We start from the raw sequence: 20874 nt of genomic DNA, 5'->3' as shown, positions 1-20874 counted from the left end.
GAGGGAGGGGGCCTGGAACTGGAAGGGAAGGAGGGACGATGACCTTGGAACTGGGAGGGAGGGGGGGACCCTGGAATTGGGAGGGAGGGAGGGGGGACAATAACCCTGGAACTTGGAGGGAGGGAACGAACTTCCGCTGGGTGAATATTATATGCAGCCTTCCCTTCGAGGGCGGGGCACTGAGAGCAAGTGCGAGGCCTGTGGTTGGTCCCTTCTCCTTCTGACGCCGCGTTTGTTTCTCTGACAACTATACAGATTTCCCTCGAGGGCGGGGCGATTACGAACCCTATGAACACTACACGGCTTCACTGCCACGGAGTCAGCTTCAGAACGTTGGAGGTGCAAATTATTATATTAGATAATACAGTTTAAATACTTGATAGGTATTAATAACCAAGTTGTAACAAATTGTATTTCCTTCACTTATATCATATTGTAAGCCACACTGAACCCGCAAAAAGGTGGGAAAATGTGGGATACAAATGCAATAAAATAAATAAATATAGAAACAAATCTTTTCCAGAGAAGGGGAAACAGTAAAATAGGCATGAGCTGAGGCTGCAGGGTGGTAGACTCAAGAGAAATCACAAAAAAGAAAAAGTGCACCCAACAATAAATACAAGGTGATGCTACCTGCAGTAATTTAAAAAATCATTTAATAAATATCCACACCTAGGAGGGTTACATCATAAATAAAATTTAAACTGGTCAGCTGACCTCTTATAGCGCAAAGCTATTTCAAATGGAAACCTACAAATTCAAATATAATCATTTGTAAACCCGCTGTGGTTAATCCTACAAAGAGATACCTCTGCTCACCATTTCTTCAAAATTCAAACCAGTCACAAAAATAGCAAAACAAACGCGCCCACATGTCTCCAAAGAGTTTTAGGAGGATATTTATCAAAAATGTTAAATATAAAAAAATACTTTCCACTATTTGTTTTATGTCTGCTGGTCTTTCGTTTCACAGAGTTTCTTCTCGATTTTGTGTTGTTTGAAAGGGTTGAAACAACGGTCTCCTCCTTTCTTGTAGCTGTGAGATCTGAGCCTTTCCTATATGCCCCTTTCTGCCTTTTGCTTTATTCTGTGCACCGCTGTGGTGGTATAACAAATGAAAAATAAACTATGAACTCAAATTATTTATCCACGTTACTTGATATACCGTAATGGGGCCAATCAAGGCGACTGCGGTTTACAACAACAAACCAAAATGGTCAGAATATAGGTTAAATTAGAGCAGAACAAGAGAGAAATGAGAGACCGAGAAAAGGAAGAGAGGAAATTATGGGATAGAAGAGCCAATGTGCCCTAAGGCTTTGGAAAAGAGGCAAGTTTACAGGAGTGATTCGGAATTTCTGACATGAAACCATCCTACCTCACTAACTACCAAATCCGCTCTTAAGTCGTCTTTTCTATAAGCTGAAGAGCCATAACCTGTCTAGTGGCTTCATAAAAGGGAGGCGTTGTGTCCCCTTTATCATTTTTGTTTCCCTGCTCTGAGCCTTTCCTCGTTCAGCTACGTCCTTTTTCTGATAGAGTGACCAGAATGGCACACAATACTCAAAGTGCAGTAGCACCGGGGGCTTGTACAGACCCACAATAACATTCTCAGTTTTGTTCTCCATTTCTTTTTGGATAATTCCTAACGTATTTGCTTGTTCAGGAACTGCAGCACACTGGGCTGAAACACAACATTTTTCTTAGATGGTGAAGCCTAACTCGGAAGTAGTTATGGAAGGGAAGCTGTGCTGGACTACTGAACGGGCCACTTCGGTCTTCAGCTGCTATAATTCACTATGGGGGTCCTTTTTCTAAGCCGTGGTTTAAAAAATGGCCTGCGGTAGTCAGGGCCACCGAGAGATTAGGCCGGGCCCGGGGCAAGGCCGACCTGCCTCCCCCCCGTCGCTCCCCCTGCCGTCCCCCGTTGCTCCCCCCGCCGCTGCAGTCTGCGGTCTCACCTGCCTGCCTCCATGGCTCCGGGCCCCCTTCATTCAAAGCGGCAGTCACAAATCATGTCTCTTCTGGCCTTCCCTCCCTGTGTCCCACCCTCGTCTGATGTAACTTCCGGTTTCCACGAGGGCGGGACACAGGGAGGAAAGGCCAGAAGAGACGCGATCTGCGACTGCCGTTTTGAATGCAGGGGGCCTGCAGCCGAGGAAACAGGCAGGTGAGACCGGGGACTGCAGCGCCGGCGGCCTGACCGCAGCGCCGGGCCCCACTTGGAGACGCGGGCCCGGGGAATTTTGCCCCCCCCTCCCCTCTCGGCAGCTCTGGCGGTAGTGTGGGCGCATGTTTTGGGTGTGAGCTGGGCCTTTTTTTTTTTTATTGCAGCTGGGAAAAAAAAGGCTTTTTTTTTTTTCTTAATGGTCCAGGAAATGGACATGCACTGAAATGAAAACTAGTGCATGCCTATTTACAACCTCAGCCCTTACCGCCACCCACTGACCTAGCAGTAAAGGCTCACGTGCTACCCGTTCAACTTGTGCCAACTGCTGATTACTGCCAGGAACGCCCCCCCCCCCCCCCCCCCGCGGTAGAAAATAGAAAATACTGCGGGATTCAGTGCACGTCAAACTCAGAATTACTGCTGGGCACACGCGCTAGCCTGGCGGTGGTGCCAATTTGACGCACGCTACCTGCGCATTACCCCTCCCGCACCTTTGTAAAAAGAGCCCCTATGTTACTATACCACATGAAGTTGCATTCTAAACCTACTTAACTTTGTAAGTCCATGTGCTTTGAAAATAAGCCTCTATGTCACTTCTAGATCTTCCATCACAAATATTACCTTCTTGTTCAGACACTTCAAATCAAGGGGAAAGGATACACAAACTATTTTATTCACATTAATTGGCCATCAGATATTCTCTAGCCCAAGAGTTCATCCAACATCATGTAACCAGGTTATCAGCAGCTTCAGCCAGATGCGATTTCTACTATATCCATAGAGAATATCCATAGTAACACAGTAGAGAACAGCAGAGAGAATCAGTTGAGTCACCCAATGTGCCTAGTTGTTCCGTGCATGCTAAGGACTGATTCCAGCTGCCCATAGGAGCCAACGTTTGACAATGATTGCAGGTGCTGAACTCAAGAACTCAACACAAGTTTCCCCTGGCCCAATAAAAAAAAGAAAAAGAAAAAAAGCAAGTATGGCTTTTTGTGACTGACCTGCTTGAATATAAATGTCAAGGGCAACCGTCCCCTCAGTGGCGTACCAGGGGGGGGGGGGGCGGTCTGCCTCGGGTGCGCCTGCTGCAAGAGTTCGCTAACTTCTCTCGTTCGCTGCAGCTCCCTCTGCCCCGGAACAGGTTCCTGTTCCGGGGCAGAGGGAGCGGCAGCGAACGAGCAAAGTTAGTAAACTCGCAGCAGGCGCGTGCTGCGGCACCCCCCCCCCCCAGCGGCATGCACCCGGGGGGGGTCTTTCGCCAGGGGGCGTCCACGCTGCATTGGGGGGGGGCGCCGCCTTGGGTGTCCGCCCCCCTAGGAACGCCACTGCGTCCCCTGCCACCATAAGCCATAATTTATCAGCGTTTAAAGGCAGGTTTAGAGCTCTTGGAACCCCATCTCACCCCAAACCTTGATGTGCATCCAGCATGTTTCAGTAGAGAGCAACAGACAGCCGCTCACCCTTAAGAGTAGTCTCTCAACCTAGTCCGAACCACCTTAAAACCACTAGTCCCACCCAGAGAGGAAGTGAGATAGAAGAGGTGGGACCGAAAGGACAGGAACCAGGACAGCAGAAAAGGTAGGGCCAGAACGGTGTTAAGGAGGCCCCGGGAAGGAAGACCTTAAGCACCAGCGTACAAGATATGTCTAGCCACTGTGACTAGGCTGAGGTAAGTCAACTTTTGATTTGAAGACTTGTGAGCCTTGTTCTGAACCAGACCTGGAAACTTACAGAGAGAGAGAGAGAGAGCAAAGACTTAAAAGATTCTGTTTTGACCCCCCAGTCAGCCATGGCCCTAGTTAAGGCTTTGTTCTCGGAAGTAAAGAGACTTTACCTTTGAGCTGGGCCTCTGAAGTAAAAGGCCTCACACTGAAGTTTAATAAAGCCCTTATTTCACGTTTATAACCTTCTCCGGCTCTATTATTATGAAGACCCACCCTTGACCCTTGTTCAAAGTGTCACATGGCTAAATCAAAACCTAGTGTCCTGCCAGTCTTTGCTGCCCCTCCCACTTGCCCCCTGCAGCCGGTCCATCTCTCTTTCCTTTTAATCCATCCATATACCACACTCCCCCCCCCCCCCCCCCCAACCTCCCTAACCGGTCCTCACCAGTCTCCTTTCACTCAGACTTGCTATACCAGCTTTACTGGGACAGTTTACAAAACTGCCGAAAGAGGAAGGAACTTGTATATAAGACAGGAAAGATAAAATTAATCATATAGCCTATAATAAAAAAATATATATTAAAACAACAAATTACAATTGTGTCAGAATATGTTCCAGCAGCCCGGGGCATGGAAACATTACACTCGTATTACGCCACTCTCTTCTGCTATCTTTATATTTATGTTAATGAGATTCTCGATATACACTACTGCCTTTCTGTGGTTCAACCACAGTGGTTTACTTATTACTTGTTGTACAGTGGCTTGACTGAAGTTTTTCAACGAGGCGATATATAAATCCTAAGAAATAAAGATGTAGGAACTTTCTCTGTCCCTACTTCTCCAGAGGCCAAGGACCTGTCAAGACCTAGAAGGTGGCTGGAGAGCTTTACCAAGAACAAAGAGGGGAGCAAGGATTCAGCAATAAAACAGGAAGAAAGCCAGGGAACCAAAGCAGGAAACACACAGCATTTCTGAGGCAATATACTACCCCCCCCCCCCCCCCCCCCAGCAATGGTCTCCTGTTGACGGGCTACTTCTTTAGGCTCACGTAGCCCTGTGCCCCCACCATTTCTACTTCCTGTGGGATGTAACACAAAATAATATTTCTATTTTTTTGTGATGAACAGGAACAGTGTTAGTATCCATTATCCTTCAATTCAATCCCTAACCATAGCCCCTCTCAACATCAGAGGGGTCAAGTCAAAGCAATTTTTTTAAACGGAGATTTTTAGTTCGTGGTATTGCATGTAACCACAATCTCCTTTGTCCATCATCACCGCAAAATACCTTATTTACCTCAGTAGCTGCAAAGCTGGCGGGGGGGGGGGGGGGGGGAGAAACCCAGCTGCCACCCCAGCTGCCACCCCAAAACAGACACAGCCCAATTAGAAACATAGAAACATGATGGCAGATAAAGGCCGTATGACCCATCCAGTCTGCCCATCCTCTTAACCCCTAATTCTTCCTGTTCCCAAAATGCAAAACACTGCATATTGTTTTGGTATTGCAACTTAGCTGCCAATTTGATTCCCCTCCCCCACCACCACCTTAAACAAAAAAAAAACAATAAAAAAAGCAAGAAAGCAAGCTCATCACTCCACAAACTATGGATGTGCATTCATTAGAATGCCTTGGGGGGGGGGGGGGGGGGGGGGGGACTTAATGCATGCAAAAATCCACTACGTTAACCAATTAATGTAATGTGCATTAAAAAAAATTCTAATCCACATAAAAACATCCCTAGCACAAAATATTAAAATGCAATTCATTCTTAGGGGACGCTCTGTTACTATTTATAAATTACAGAAAGGTCATATCCATAAAAGATGATTGGGCTAAACTTCTCGGGGCAAAACTGTGTTTTCTTCGGTAGGGGAAGGCTGACTTTTCTTCCATCTTGTTTGCTCCTGTTTTCTGGTGCATTTGCACAAATGAAGTTTAATTGTGTTTTTGAGGGATCCCATGTGAAGGTGACAGGTGCTCCTATGTTTAGATCTCATCAAGAACAGTTGTGTGAGGTTTTCTGGGTACCTGGAAGTCCAATGTATATTTATTCAAGCCTTGACCCTGTCTATTTTCAGCAATGGAATGCCAAAAAAGCTGACTGACTGGCCCTGCTATTTCAGTCAAATCTCCAAAACCACAACTGAGTCAGCAGATGAGAGGGAAAAAAAAGGAACCAACCCCAGCTGTGCGACACAATGCAAAATCTACAGTCCAGAACAAATAAGGAACAAGGCAAAACATGCAACTCAGGTTATTCCAGTAAAAACATTAATCGAGCAAAAATCTGCAGGAGTTCAAGGGCTCTAAATCAATTCAACAGTAAAACAGACACAACTGCTCCAGGAAGCAGATCCTGGTGGGTATCACGATATGCTTACCTGCTCTTTCGGAGATTTCTTTAAACCGATTAGGGCTCGGGAAGGACCTTCCGGTTCTTGTAGAATTGATAGTATTTTCTGGCCACCTCCTGATTATTTATACAGGGCCTCGTGTTACCCATTCTGGGGGTAAAATTCTATAAACAAGCCATCTTTTTTTTGTTTAGAGAATATTAGCATAACCAATTATATATGTGCATATACGGAGACGCCCCCGTCTTACATGCTTGACATCCCATCCAGAAATGCCAAAGAGCTGCCCGTACTTACCTTAATCTACATTTCCCCAGCTGCAAAGGACTAAAATACAAACTAACACATGCGTCTAGCTTTTCCTACAAGAGCACGCAGATGTGGAACGCTCTTCCAAACCACTTGAAAACAATTAAAGAAATAACAAACTTTCGCAACTCATTGAAAACGTATCTATTCACCAAGGCTTACCACGAAAATCCATAACTAACTACAACTCATCAACACCCCTCCCTCACTTTGATCTTTGAGTTAACCTTGGATATTCAATGGCGGGGAACTTCCAGCCTTTGGCATTGAATATCCGGGTTAGTGTAACGACCAGGAAGGTAACCGTGTACTGGCGGAGATTCATCCGGTGCACAGTTAGCTTGGTGAATACACTTAGGGCCCCCTTTCAGCCCATTAGCAGACTGAATGTCACCTTTAACCAGTTAAGTGTTGGCTCCGCCCATGCTCCTCCCCAAGACCACCCCTAATCTAGCCAGTTAATGCTCTGGTGGTCAAAGGGAATATTCAGAAGCATTATCCGGTTGAAAGCCACTGAATACTAGGACACCGCCAGCTCAGTGGGGTTTAACCAGAAAGGAGCCTCTCTTGCCCTCTTAAACTCTTTTGGAATATTGAGCCCTATATGATTATATACTTTCCTATACCATAAGAAGTCTTTTATTCCGCAGTTATCACCAGAAATATCATTATAAAGAAACTTCAGACCGCACAAAACAACATATGACCCTACTGACCAAACTTAAGTGCCTAAACCCTGCAACACGACGAAACCAACGTTCGTAATGGACACTGCATAACTCTTCCTCTCTATGATTCCCCAACATGTCTATAACACATGAACCGTATTCGACCACAACATCACTTTGTATTTGTTTCTCTACCGGAGATGGCGATCGCCTTTACGGTACTATGCAGTGAGTTTTTTCTAGCAAAAAAGGTGCCGGTACTCAAATGCTAGGCCACCCTTCAGGGGTAGGGTAATCACTGAGGGACCCACCCCACAAGAGCAAGACCCCCTGCAACCAGTCACAGAATCTATGGCAAGGCAGAATTGGTTTGTAGAGCCTGAGCTCTTTCATTAAAACTTGGGGTCCATGGGTCAATTTTAGCAGACAACGGAAAAAGGTGCCAGTACTCAGTACCCCCAAGTACCCCCTCAAAAAAAGCCCTGGTACTATGTAAGCCACATTGAGCCTGCAAATAGGTGTGAAAATGTGAGATACAAATGTAACAAATAAATAAATTATTCTAATCACTTACGTATTTAATACACATGTAAGCATTACTGCTTATTGTAGAGAATTACGCCCTGAAGAAACAGTGACTTATGCACAGAAATAACCTTTTATGAAACTTCCCAGAGCATATTTACCTGATTTTCTGCACATAAGTTTATCCGACCTGTGCAGAGATGTTCCAGAGGTGCGGAAGCGGGTCAGAGGGTGGTCTTACGTTTGCATGCATGAGTGGAACCTGGCCACCTGTGCTTAGCAAACAGCAAATGTGTCCTGTACTTTGCGTGGACTATTTTTCATAGGGACAGGATATGCACATGCACTAACATGGTAAATGACAGCAGATCAAGACCTGCACGATCCATCCCATCTGCCCAACAAGACAGCCAGAGCCACACCCCGCCATTCATGATTATACACTGGTTACCAATCTGCCATCCTGCCAACCACATACAAGCAGTTAACATATATTTTTCCAAGACAACATCAGATTTAAAACCAAAATTATTGCCAACAGTATTTAACATGCTAATTTCAACATTAAGGTATCTTCCCCTCCCCTTCCCTTGAGATTCAAAACACCCTCACTCATATATGAAGTGGAGGAGTGGCCTAATGATTAGAGCAACGGTCTTGCAATCCAGAGGTGGCTGGTTCAAATCCCACTGCTGCTCCTTGTGATCTTGGGCAAGTCACCTAACCCTTCATTGCCTCAGGTGAGCCCTCCTGGGACAGAGAAATATCCAGAGTACCTGAATGTAACTCACCTTGAGCTACTACTGAAAAAGGTGTGAGCAAAATCTAAATAAATAAAGATTCTAGAATTCGAAAGAATAACAAGATTCCATGCAGAATTTCAGAGTAGCAACATTCCATGTAGAACCCCAAAGAGTAACAAGATTCTTTGGGGTGGAGGAGTGGCCTAGTGGTTAGAGCACTGGTCTTGCAATCCAGAGGTGGCCAGTTCAAATCCCGCTGCTGCTCCTTGTGATCTTGGGCAAGTCACTTAACCCTCCATTGCCTCAGGTACAAACTTAGATTGTGAGAAATATCCAGAGTACCTGAATGTAACTCACCTTGAGCTACTGCTGAAAAAGGTGTCAGCAAAATCCAAATAAATGAATCAAGTGCATCTAACCTGTGCACAGATTCGGCCTCCTGTCCTCCAAAACACAAAAGAGACGAGAGCTAGACTGGATGGATCTGACCTTCTTTCAACTGAATCGATGTAAAAAGGAAGGAACCTGCCCTGTTCTTTGAATTTTGTTGCTTAACAGGGTCATTTCACATAGAACATGAAGACAGGAATCGAGACATCCACGTCAGGACAAGCAGCAGCTATTTTACAAACATACATATAGGAAAAAACGAAAGGCACCTACCAGCAGCTTCCACGTGGAGGTGTAGCCTAATGGTTAGTGCAATGGCCTCAGAACCTGGGGAACTGGGTTCAATTCCCACTGCAGCTCCTTGTGACTCGGAACAAGTCACTTAATCCTCCATTGCCCCAGGTACAAATAAGTACCTGTATATACTATGTAAACCCCACAGAAAGGTAGTATATCAAGTCCCATCCCCTTAACATAGTAGATGACGGCAGAAAAAGACCCGCACGGTCCATCCAATCTGCCCAACAAGATAACTCATATGTGCTACTTTTTGTGTATACCCTACTTTGATTTGTACCTGTGCTCTTCAGGGCACAGACCGTATAAGTCTGCCCCGCACTATCCCCGCCTCCCAACCACCTGCCCCTCCTCCCAACCACCAGCTCTGGCACAGACCGTGTAAGTCTGCCCAGCACTATCCCCGCCTCCCAACCACCAGCCCCGCCTCCCAACCACCGACTCTGGCACAGACAGTATAAGTCTGCCCAGCACTATCCCCGCCTCCCAACCACCTGCCCCTCCTCCCAACCACTGGCTCTGGCACTGGCACAGACCGTATAAGTCTGCCCAGCACTATCCCCGCCTCCCAACCACCGGCTCTGGCACAGACCGTATAAGTCTGCCCAGCACTATCCCTGCCTCCCAACCACCGACTCTGGCACAGACCGTTATAAGTCTGCCCAGCACTAGCCCCATTTTCAGGACACAGACTGTAGAAGTCTTGTCCAGAACTAGCCCCACCACCCAAACACCAGCCCCGCCTCCCAATCTCGGCTAAGCTTCTGAGGATCCATTCCTTCTGCACAGGATTCCTTTATGTTTATCCCACGCATGCTTGAATTCCACTACCGTTTTCATCTCCACCACCTCCCGCGGGAGGGCATTCCAAGTATCCACCACTCCGTGAAAAATACTTCCTGACATTTTTCTTGAGTCTACCCCCCTTCACTCTCATATCATGTCCTCTCGTTCTACTGCCCTCCCATCTCCAGAAAAGGTAGTATATCAAGTCCCATCCCCTTAAATATGGGCATTCCCATATGTAGCTGTCCCATTTTACAAACCTACATGTGCAAGTAATGCCAGTTAAGAAGTCAGACTGCCATTTTAACTGGGCTTCATTTCAGAGGCAGAAATAAACAATGGTGGATTAAGGAGAACAAAAGTGCAGTGGAACTTGGGGTGTGTTTATGTGATGAGCTTAAGGTGGCCAAACAGGTAGAAAAGGCCAACGGCAAAAGCTAGAAGGATGCATAGGGAGAGGAGGTGGTGATACCCCTACATAAGACTCTGGTGAGAACTCATTGTGTACAATTCTGGAGAAGCACCTTCAAAAAAGATATAAACAGGATGGCGTCGGTCCAGAGGGTGGCCTCTAAAATGGTCAGTGGTCATTAAAGCTTGAAGATCTCAAAATGTGTACTGAGGAAGAAAGGCAGGAAAGGGGAGATCCTATGTGGCATAAATGCATAGGATTTGAATCTCTTTCAGTTGAAAGGAAGCTCTGGAACCAAGGGGCACAGGATGAAAGAGAAAGGGGACAGACTCAGAAGTAACCTGAGGAAGTACTTCTTCACAAAAAGGGTGGTGAATTTGTGGAATGGCCTCTCGGTGGACGTGGTGGAAACAAAGTACCTCAATTCAAGAGAGCTTGGGACAAGTATATAGGATCTCTATGGGCGTGAAAGGGAGAGTAGATGGCATGGATGAGCAACTGGATACGCCATTTACTACTACTACTAATCATCATTTCTATAGCGCTACTAGACGTACGCAGCGCTGAACACTTGAACATGAAGAGACAGTCCCTGCTCGACAGAGCTTACAATCTAATTAGGACAGACAAACAGGACAAATAAGAGATAAGTGAATATTAATAGGTAAGAGAGTAAGAAGAGTTAGAGAGTAAGGCAACTAATTTAACCCTTACAAATAAAACAAAAGGCATCCACTGAAAGAAATGGCCACTCTACCCTCTGTTTTCTATCTATTAACCAGTTTCCAATCAACAAGAAAACATCAGGGCTGCTGAGACAGAGCCGGGCCATACTGGGAGAAAAGCACTAACATGTGCCTCACAAGCTACCTTTAAAGAAGGCAGGAAGAAGCCAATGGAAAGAGGAACAGTGAAAAGGCTCTGAACGCAGCCTGGTATCTGCAGAATAAAATTCACTAAAATGGCATGACCTACACCCATGTGGCAGACATAGAATTAGTTAATACGTGGGTTGGGGGGGGGGGGGAGAGAAAGAGAGAATCTATGTGATGTGGACAGCAGCAGCCTGCAGAATCAGAGCTAGAGGGATCCTGGACTCCCCCCAGCCAAATGGCTACAAGCCAGGAGGCAAAGCAACACCGGACCAGGTCCCTTCACAGGGAGAAAGGGTTTCTGGAATGGTCGCCGCTTACTATTCGCTGCAAAATTTCCATTCCTAACTTTAAATTTGCTCTGAAAGTTTACCACTTCCAACTAATTAGTGAAGAAAACGAATAACATTCTTTTTTTCCCTTCTTGTTCTGCGGCCCCCTCAGCAGCAAGACCCCCCCCCCCCCCCCCCCCCCAGGGTCTGTATTTGTCTTCTCCTCTACCCTTTCATACCCCTTGGAGATTGCTAATGGAGTTATATAATTTTATTCTGCTATATCTGATATATAAGCATTTATGCCCCTTCCCTATGTCACATTCTCTTTTGTCTGTCCCACAGCCCCCACTTTTTTTTAGACTGTAAACTGCTTTGATGTATATTTAAAAAAAAAAAAACAAAAAAAAAAAAGTTGACAAGGATGTACAGGTAAGAAGCCACCTGACTCCAATGATCCGAAGAGTTAATGTCAAGAGGTCAATCAAAGGAGTTAGAGCAGTGGGAACTAACCTTTAAGTTAGTAAGCAAATGCATGTAAGAGGGCAAAGATCACAGGTGGCCTCAAAAAGAATATCATAAGACCAAAAAAACCAGTAAAAATTAAAAAACAACAAAATAAATCGAGGGAGGGAAAAAAAAAAACCTTCAGGAAGGTGATCATAGCAAAGGCCAAAGACCTAAGATGAAGAAAGCCAAGGTGGTATCAGGTACATTGGCAATACCAGGAACACCAGAAGTAGCAGTGTAACACTGAGAGGAAACAAAATGTATTTATTTATTAGGATTTATTTATCACCTTTTTGAAGGAATTCGCTCAAGGCTGTGTTCAGTAAGAATAAATCAAACATGAGCAATAGACAATTACAGCAGTAAAAATATTCAATTAACAATACAAACTATGGCATAGTTACTACTTACAATGTCAACACGTAACAGTACATTTTAATAGACAGCGTAGAGTTTAAGTCAAGATGGAACATACAGATAGGTAAGAGAGTAAGAGGAGTTAGAAAGTAAGGTGACTAATTTAAAGAAAGTTGCGCTTGAGGTCAGAGAGATGGTTAAATGTTATCTCGGGTAGGAGCTTTCACCTGCTTCCTGAAGTAGAGATAGTCTTGTGTTAAGCGGAGCCTTCAACCGCACACCATTTCAGGACGAGGGAACTGTAAGTGGATGTGATACATCCTAGGATACTAAGGGAGGTACTGGTAGCGCTACTAAAGACCCACTGAAAAGATCTTTAGAGACACGAATGGTCACACAAGTGCTAAACAGCTGTGATAAGGCAGTGACCAGAGCTAAAGAGCTACTACACAGGCAGGAGGTATAACAAGCAGAAAAAAAGAACAGTTAACGTCTCTGTACAAATCGCACTATTAGCACATCACCTGACGAATTGGTATTTATTTATTTTCATTTGTATTCTGCTTTTACCCAAAGCAAGTAACAAAAGAACATACAGAGAATTTAACAAAACCAATAGGACACTGGAACCTGCAAGAACACTCCAGAATCTCCGGGGAAAGGGAGATGAGTTTGTGGGTGGGTGGATGGAGTTCCAGCCCAAGAGGGTGTGCTTAATGAACAAGTGGGCCAAAGAGATTGTGGTTAGATGGTGAATTACTTTGGTGGGATGGGTAAAGGACAGGTAGAAACGTACATAAATAAGTTATACTACATGAATCCAACTAGAAAGCGTTTGCGATTACAATGCCCAATCTTGAGTTGACAGGTGAGGTTTCGGAGATAACACAAGACTGTACAGATGGAGTTATAACGTGGTTCCCCTGTTGGATGCATAAAGTTCAAGTAAAGTTGAATTACATAAAAAGCAAATCCTTGGATTATCGTGTGGTTCTTTAGAGCAGAGAGCGAGAACGCTTCCTTTGAGAAGTCCAACTGTATACCCGATTACTCCAAATCTCTATTCCGGCCCTTTAGCCCACTCCCAACTCGAAAGGTGGTGTCTGACTGTATGAATCGAAGAGACTGAGTGGTGAATCTGAAGTCAAGAAAAAAGTTCGGTTTGTGGCCCTGGACCCCGAGGGACTGAGCTGGTGTTGCAGGTGGCAAGACCTGGGTTATACGCTACTAAATTCAGGTTACTAATTATTTTTTATAAAACACATTTTATTCAAAAATATATATTTTTTTAATACATATTTATGCTCGGAAAACAATCATGACCTCCACCATATGATTTTCACCATATTCAACAGTCATTGTTATCTATCATCGCACGAGTTCAATAAATTTCAATCTGTACTGGAAAAATTAACCACCACAAAAGTGTTTACCAAAGTCACTTATTTTATTCCTTCTTGTTGTAATATTCTTCGTGGTTATTCAACAATTCAATTCTCAGAATTCTGTTTTTCCTTGTTACACTTGCATACGCCGGCTCCAATCTCAAAATGGCTGCCACAACCATGGTCTGGAGGGGAGGAGCAGCTCTTCCTGTTCAGGAAGGGAGGGAGGGAAGGATGGACATGGCTTCTCCGGAGAGAGGTACACAGTCCCCAGTTTTGGTTTCAGCCGAAAGTGCACCAGCATTTTTGTCCGAAACCAAAACAAGGCCAAATATGGATTTCGGGCCAGTTTGAATGGCAAAACCAAAACTCGGTTGGTCTCTAGATTACTGTAACTGCTGTGTGGTATTAATATGACAATTGACATAAAATCAGAGAAATTCAAATGTGCTAAGTCATGTAATACCAAATCAGAACATGAAAACACAGTACTTCATACAATTCAAAATATATAACTTACCCCACCCTCTAAAATGCATTAAAAAAATCCCAAAACAAAAGCTCTGTCCTACACCGCACCTCTGCAAAGCAGAACACCATAACCACGACTAAGCCTGTTCTGAGATCATCAGATTGTCACCCTGCCTTACGCCCATCACACTGATGTCAGAGAATCCAGAGCAAATCCCTTCTTATACCGAGTTTCCAAACTCTGATTATTTCCTTTACGCAGCCCTATAGGGGTGAAGAAATCCCAGCTTGTCAAGAGTATTATTCAACAATCTTTCCACTGGAAGTAACAGCAAAATCCTGAAACTCAGGCTTGTATGCCCTGCTGCTTTTCTGGAGGCAATATTCACTTTTACGGATTTCCATAAATCCTTGCATTTAGCTACATCCACCTCGTGATCCCAGTAAGTGTGGGGGAAGGGGGAGGCTCCTGTCAAGCCCCCTTGCAGTCATCATACTGACAGATGCAGGACTCAGGCCAGGAGATTTTTTTTTTTTTAACAGAAAGAGGTGGGACCATAACAGCCTGTGTACATCCTTTCATTCCAAAAGAAGTGTGAAAGAGTGAAATATGGAACACATGAGGCCTAGGAGAAGGAGATCCAGGAAGAAATCTGGCCAGAAATGCCACTCAGCACTACAGCAGGCCCCTTTCCAGGACGCATGCATGCACATGACTACAGTCTGTCCATATGTCAGTGGCGTAGCTACGTGGGGCCACGGGGGCCTGGGCCCACGTAGATTTGGCCCTGGACCCCCCATGCCGATGACCCTCTCAACCCCCCCCTCCCACCGCCAACCTGCCGTCGCCGTGGGCTACCCCCAATCCCCGCCAGCCGAGGTCCTTTACTTCCCGCGAAGGCTTCGTTCTGTTTCTGTGAGTCTGACGTCCTGCACGTACAATGTGCAGGACGTCAGACTCACAGAAACAGAACGAAGCCTTGCGCCAGAAGAACAGGACCTCGTTGGCTGATCTGCAAGGCTTCGTTCTGTTTCTGCGAGTCTGGACGTCAGAAAGAGAACAAAGCCTTCACGGGAAGAAGAGGACCTCGGCTGGCAGGGATTGGGGTCCCCCGACAGCAAGGTAGCCCACAGCGATGGGTCGTCGGCGGGGCAGGGGGGAGGGGGTCGAGAGGGTCGTCGGCAGGGGTCGTCAAAGTTGGTGGTGGTGGCGCTAAAATGTGCCCCTCACCTCGGGCTCTGGATCCCCCTCCCGCTGAAGTCTGGCTACGCCCTTGCCATATGTATGAATCAAAAGAAAAAAAAAAAAAGCAACCCTTGTGAGGCTTCCCCTATCTCCCCCACCCCCCCACCCCAAGGGGTGGACTGAACACTCGGGCAACCAGGTAGCGTCCGAGTGCCCAGAGGCTCTGCCTAGATGCCCGCCACACATTACAGCTCTCCATGGTCCTACCTTTAAAAGGTGCTCCGCCAGTGATCTAGTGGCCTCTGTGGGGGGGGGGGGGGGCATGTTCTTTCCTGCCCGTTGTGCTGCAGCTCCTCCCCATGCCCGGCACTGCTGTATTTTAAGAACGGCAGCTGAGACTCCCTGCAGAAGTCTCGCGAGACTGTCGAGACCCGCAAAGACTACTGCAGGAAGTCTCGGCCACCATTTTGAAAACACGGCGGTTCCAGCAGGTGGGGGAATAATGGCAGCGCAGCAGGCAGGAAAGAACATACTGTCCCCGCGCCCCCGCAGAGACCACTAGGGACTTTCAGGTAGGGGAGCAGCAGAGCGGTGGTAGGGGGTGTCGGGCAGCAGCCGGGCAGGGGATCCAGACCACTCTCAGTCCACCCCTGCTCCCCTCCCAACATGGGCTGAGCATCAGAACACCAGGAAACAAGCCTATTGCGGTGAAATGACATTTGATGAATCCACAGTCCCAATAAGTGTTAGGGGGAGAAGTGAGATTTGAACCCTGGCTTCTCTCTGGCTGTAATCACTAGGCTAAAGCTACATCTCTAGCCAAGTGACATTTTTGGCCGTATCCCTGACGCAGCGACATTTGATGAATCCAGCCAGTAAAGCTGCCTTAAATCTACCCTCCCCCCTTTACGGACCTCACTGTCTTGAATAAACCAAGTCAGCAGAACAATGGGAAGACAGTGACACAAGCATGCACAGTTTCCCTGTTCTATGTCAGCAGGTATCATAGCGCATCAGGACGGGGGGAGGGGGGCAGGTGTAGTGGCCATCTATTCCAATTAATCACTTTACAACGCACTTTCAAGACAAACAAGATTTACCATTCCCCATTACACCACTTCCGCAACCAGCAAAACAATAAAAAGGTGATCCCTGACAGTTCAGGGGTAAAATATGCTGTGCAGATATTAAATGGTAAAAGGTTATCAATAGAAATAACATATTTGGCATAACTTAATACATTTCTTGATTAGCTTTCGAAGGTTGCCCTTCTTCGAAAGCTAATCAAGAAATTTATTATGTCCAATAAAAAAGGTATCATCTTATTTTCTTTTCCATGTTTTATTTTGTTTGATTTCTATTGATAACCTTTAAGAGTGGGCTAACACGGCTACCACACCTCTCTATTTTAAATGGTAAAAGAAACCCGACCTAGTGACACTGCAGGCCATGAAGTACAAATCTTCAAAAGCCAACTGAGTTCGCCTTGGCAGGTTGAAGGTGGCCGGGACTGTCCATCGTGCCCATGGGAACACGGGATGCCAAATATTTGGACAACAATCTCCCTAGGTTTGGCAGCTGTTTGCATTATTAGAAAGCTTGCCACTATGCCAAATTCAAGAACGGTGCTGAGAGTGCATGATCCCAGCTAATCAGCTACCCAGGGTGGAAGACAGGCAGCAGTAATATCTAGACACATCATCAAGCTCCTAGGGCTGGCAGCCTAGATGGATTCCTGCGGTATGGGAGGGAATAACAAATCGATTTTCTGCCATCATCTACTACGTTACTAAAGGCCACCACCAATATCAGAATCATATCAGCAGAGTTATTTCCGCCTGAAAGATAGAGGAGTGTGGTAGCCGTGTTAGTCCACTCTTAAGGTTATCAATAGAAATCAAACAAAAGAAAACATGGAAAAGAAAATAAGATGATACCTTTTTTATTGGACATAACTTAATACATTTCTTGATTAGCTTTCGAAGGTTGCCCTTCTTCCTCAGATCGGAAATAAGCAAATGTGCTAGCTGACAGTGTATATAAGTGAAAACATTCAAGCATTACTATGACAGTAAAATAGATACTATTGGAGATTCTACATGGAATGTTGCTACTATTGGAGATTCTACATGGAATGTTGCTATTCCACTAGCAACATTCCATGTAGAAGGCTGCGCAGGCTTCTGTTTCTGTGAGTCTGACGTCCTGCACGTACGTGCAGGACGTCAGACTCACAGAAGCAGAAGCCTGCGCGGCCACGTTGGTGATCTGCAAGGGCCGACTTCTACATGGAATGTTGCTAGTGGAATAGCAACATTCCATGTAGAATCTATAGAAATCAAACAAAATAAAACATGGAAAAGAAAATAAGATGATACCTTTTTTATTGGACATAACTTAATACATTTCTTGATTAGCTTTCGAAGGTTGCCCTTCTTCCTCAGATCGGAAATAAGCATATGTGCTAGCTGACAGTGTATATAAGTGAAAACATTCAAGCATTACTATGACAGTAAAATAGATACTATTGGAGATTCTACATGGAATGTTGCTACTATTGGAGATTCTACATGGAATGTTGCTATTCCACTAGCAACATTCCATGTAGAAGGCTGCGCAGGCTTCTGTTTCTGTGAGTCTGACGTCCTGCACGTACGTGCAGGACGTCAGACTCACAGAAGCAGAAGCCTGCGCGGCCACATTGCTGATCTGCAACATTCCATGTAGAATCTATAGAAATCAAACAAAATAAAACATGGAAAAGAAAATAAGATGATACCTTTTTTATTGGACATAACTTAATACATTTCTTGATTAGCTTTCGAAGGTTGCCCTTCTTCCTCAGATCGAAAATAAGCAAATGTGCTAGCTGACAGTGTATATAAGTGAAAACATTCAAGCATTACTATGACAGTAAAATAGATACTATTGGAGATTCTACATGGAATGTTGCTACTATTGGAGATTCTACATGGAATGTTGCTATTCCACTAGCAACATTCCATGTAGAAGGCTGCGCAGGCTTCTGTTTCCGTGAGTCTGACGTCAGACTCACAGAAGCAGAAGCCTGCGCGGCCAGATTGCTGATCTACAAGGGCCGACTTCTACATGGAATGTTGCTAGTGGAATAGCAACATTCCATGTAGAATCTATAGAAATCAAACAAAATAAAACATGGAAAAGAAAATAAGATGATACCTTTTTTATTGGACATAACTTAATACATTTCTTGATTAGCTTTCGAAGGTTGCCCTTCTTCCTCAGATTGGAAATAAGCAAATGTGCTAGCTGACAGTGTATATAAGTGAAAACATTCAAGCATTACTGTGACAGTCTGACAGGGTGGGAGGAGGGGGATTGAATATTTTAACACCCAACAGAAAGGACTTAACAAGGATCTGGGGTTCCTAGCCCATTATAAACCATAAAGCTGTATTTCTCTCCACCCCTCACCTATCCACACCCATCCTGTTAGAATATCAATGATATGCTTTGATGTCCCCATGCATACCTCCTACCCACCCCCCTCCTCCCACCCTGTCAGACTGTCACAGTAATGCTCGCCTAAAAGATGAAATCCTGGTGACATGTGCAGTATCCTGGAAATGCAGACAGACAAGTTCACCTTGATCCCACCAGAAGCCCTGTACAGACCGGTGATGCATCAATGCAGACACGTAGCTGTGAAGTATCTATTGTGCAAAAACTTACTCTTGATGGCACTGATCAGGGAATTGCCATCCTTGATGACATCTTTGATGAACTTGTTGGTCCTCTCCAGCTCCTGCTCATAGCACTTGAGTCTCTCTCGGAAATCGGGACTGTCGGGATAGCAGTCACTGAACTCCAGCGGGGGATGCCCCATGGCTCTCTTTGGGAAACACAACGGACAGGGGGAGTCAGAGGCTCACCCGTGACTCCGGTGGGAGCAGCTGCTGCCTTTTGCACACTCACTGACCGGCTCTGCACTTGCTGGCTTTGGATCTCAGGCTCAGCCCTGCAGCAGCTGCTGATCGGGGACCGGGCTCAGTCCTGCTCTCACCCTCTCCATCGCTGGCTTTTAGGGGGGGAGGCTGAACCAACCCGGTTCCGTGATGCAGATGACCCGGTACAGGCGACAGGAGAGGCCGCCCTCCTCCTCCTCCTCCAGCAGGGAACTGCAAACAGACCATCCCAGGCAGGGCTGGGCACAAGCCCCTCCTCCTTAAAGGCGCAGGCCCGCACTTCCCAGCTCCGTCTCCCGTTCACGTGGCCCATCCCCGCTCCAGGAATTAGCGCTGCCCACAGTGCAGTGCGGAGAGACTAGAACTGAGCCCGGGGGCACTAGGGAGGGGAGGGGGGGGGGTCTCCCCTCAATGCAAAGCGGCTGCAGCGCTATGATCTCCCCCCCCTCCTCTGCAATCCTGAACTCGGGGAGTAAAGGGTTAAAGCGGGGGAGGGGGGTGTCTCACCTGCTATAAACAAGTCAACACCAATCTGCAAAAAGGTGGGGCCGCCACGCCCACTCGTGGACCAAGGCATCCTGGGACTTGAAGTTTTCTCTCCTCTCACCTCACCCAGTCCCCTTCTGAGAGGGTGGGGGACAAGGGGCTCTCTTTAAAGCTGTCTGCCTCCGCTCACCCCCCCCCCCCCCCCCCCCCCACCTAGGGTTACCACATGGCTCCAGAAAAAGGAGATACAGAAAGCACCAGACCAAATTTCAGCAAAAAGGAGTAATGATACTAACAATAAGCTGAAATGTGCTTACACATTAAATCCTCTTCAAATTACATAATATTGAATGAATAGATACACTGTTTTTCTTTCTTTTTCGTTTTTCTTCTTTTTCTTCTTTAAAGTGGAGAAACGACCTCAGTAGTCCCCGCGTGGCAGCAGCGTGAAAATTACACTCAATGCTAGTGTATATGTTGACTCCGTTATTATCACTGGTCTAGAAAACTCCACTTGTGTGTAGTAAGGGGCTCTATATGCAATTGAATTAATCCCCTAAGCGCAGGGGTGTGCTGGTAAATTGTTAACAGGGGGCTCTCTCTCGCCAGCAAAGTAAAAGAGAATTCAGGAGGGGCCCAAGCCCACATTTTGGGATCCATTTGTTAAAGTAGCCATGGAGAACCGGCTCCCAAAAATCTTAAAAACTTAACAAACGGCTCTCGAGAGCCTGTGAGAGCCTGCTCTAGCACACCACTGCCTAAGCGTAATATTAGGCAATCGTGAAACAAATAAATAATTTTACTTAGCTTTTGCAAATTTTGCCCAACGGGGCTCACCGTGGTTAGGGTGGTGGACTTTGGTCCTGGGGAACTGAGGAACTGAGTTCAATTCCCGGCACAAGCAGCGCCTTGTAACTCTGGGCAAGTCACTTAACCCTCCATTGCCCCATGTAAGCCGCATTGAGCCTGCCATGAGTGGGAAAGCGCAGGGTACAAATGTAACAAAAATAAAATAGATACTATTGGAGATTCTACATGGAATGTTGCTACTATTAGAGATTCTA

At 45.9% G+C, this 20874-nt stretch overlaps 1 protein-coding gene across 1 annotated transcript in view; it reads right to left on the bottom strand.

Moving 5' to 3' along the window:
* Window positions 1–19529, bottom strand: part of OPHN1 (oligophrenin 1) — a 206410-nt gene extending 186881 nt beyond the window's left edge. The window contains 1 exon segment of the mRNA XM_030208951.1: window positions 19092–19529. Coding sequence (XP_030064811.1) covers window positions 19092–19245 — 154 coding nt within the window. The 5' untranslated portion in view covers window positions 19246–19529.
* Window positions 19530–20874: the final 1345 nt, after the last annotated feature.

Source organism: Microcaecilia unicolor, chromosome 7, assembly GCF_901765095.1.
Source record: "Microcaecilia unicolor chromosome 7, aMicUni1.1, whole genome shotgun sequence".
NCBI classification, from domain to species: domain Eukaryota; kingdom Metazoa; phylum Chordata; class Amphibia; order Gymnophiona; family Siphonopidae; genus Microcaecilia; species Microcaecilia unicolor.
The sequence above is the reverse complement of the archived record's forward strand: the minus strand, read 5'-3'. Positions and strand labels throughout refer to the sequence as shown.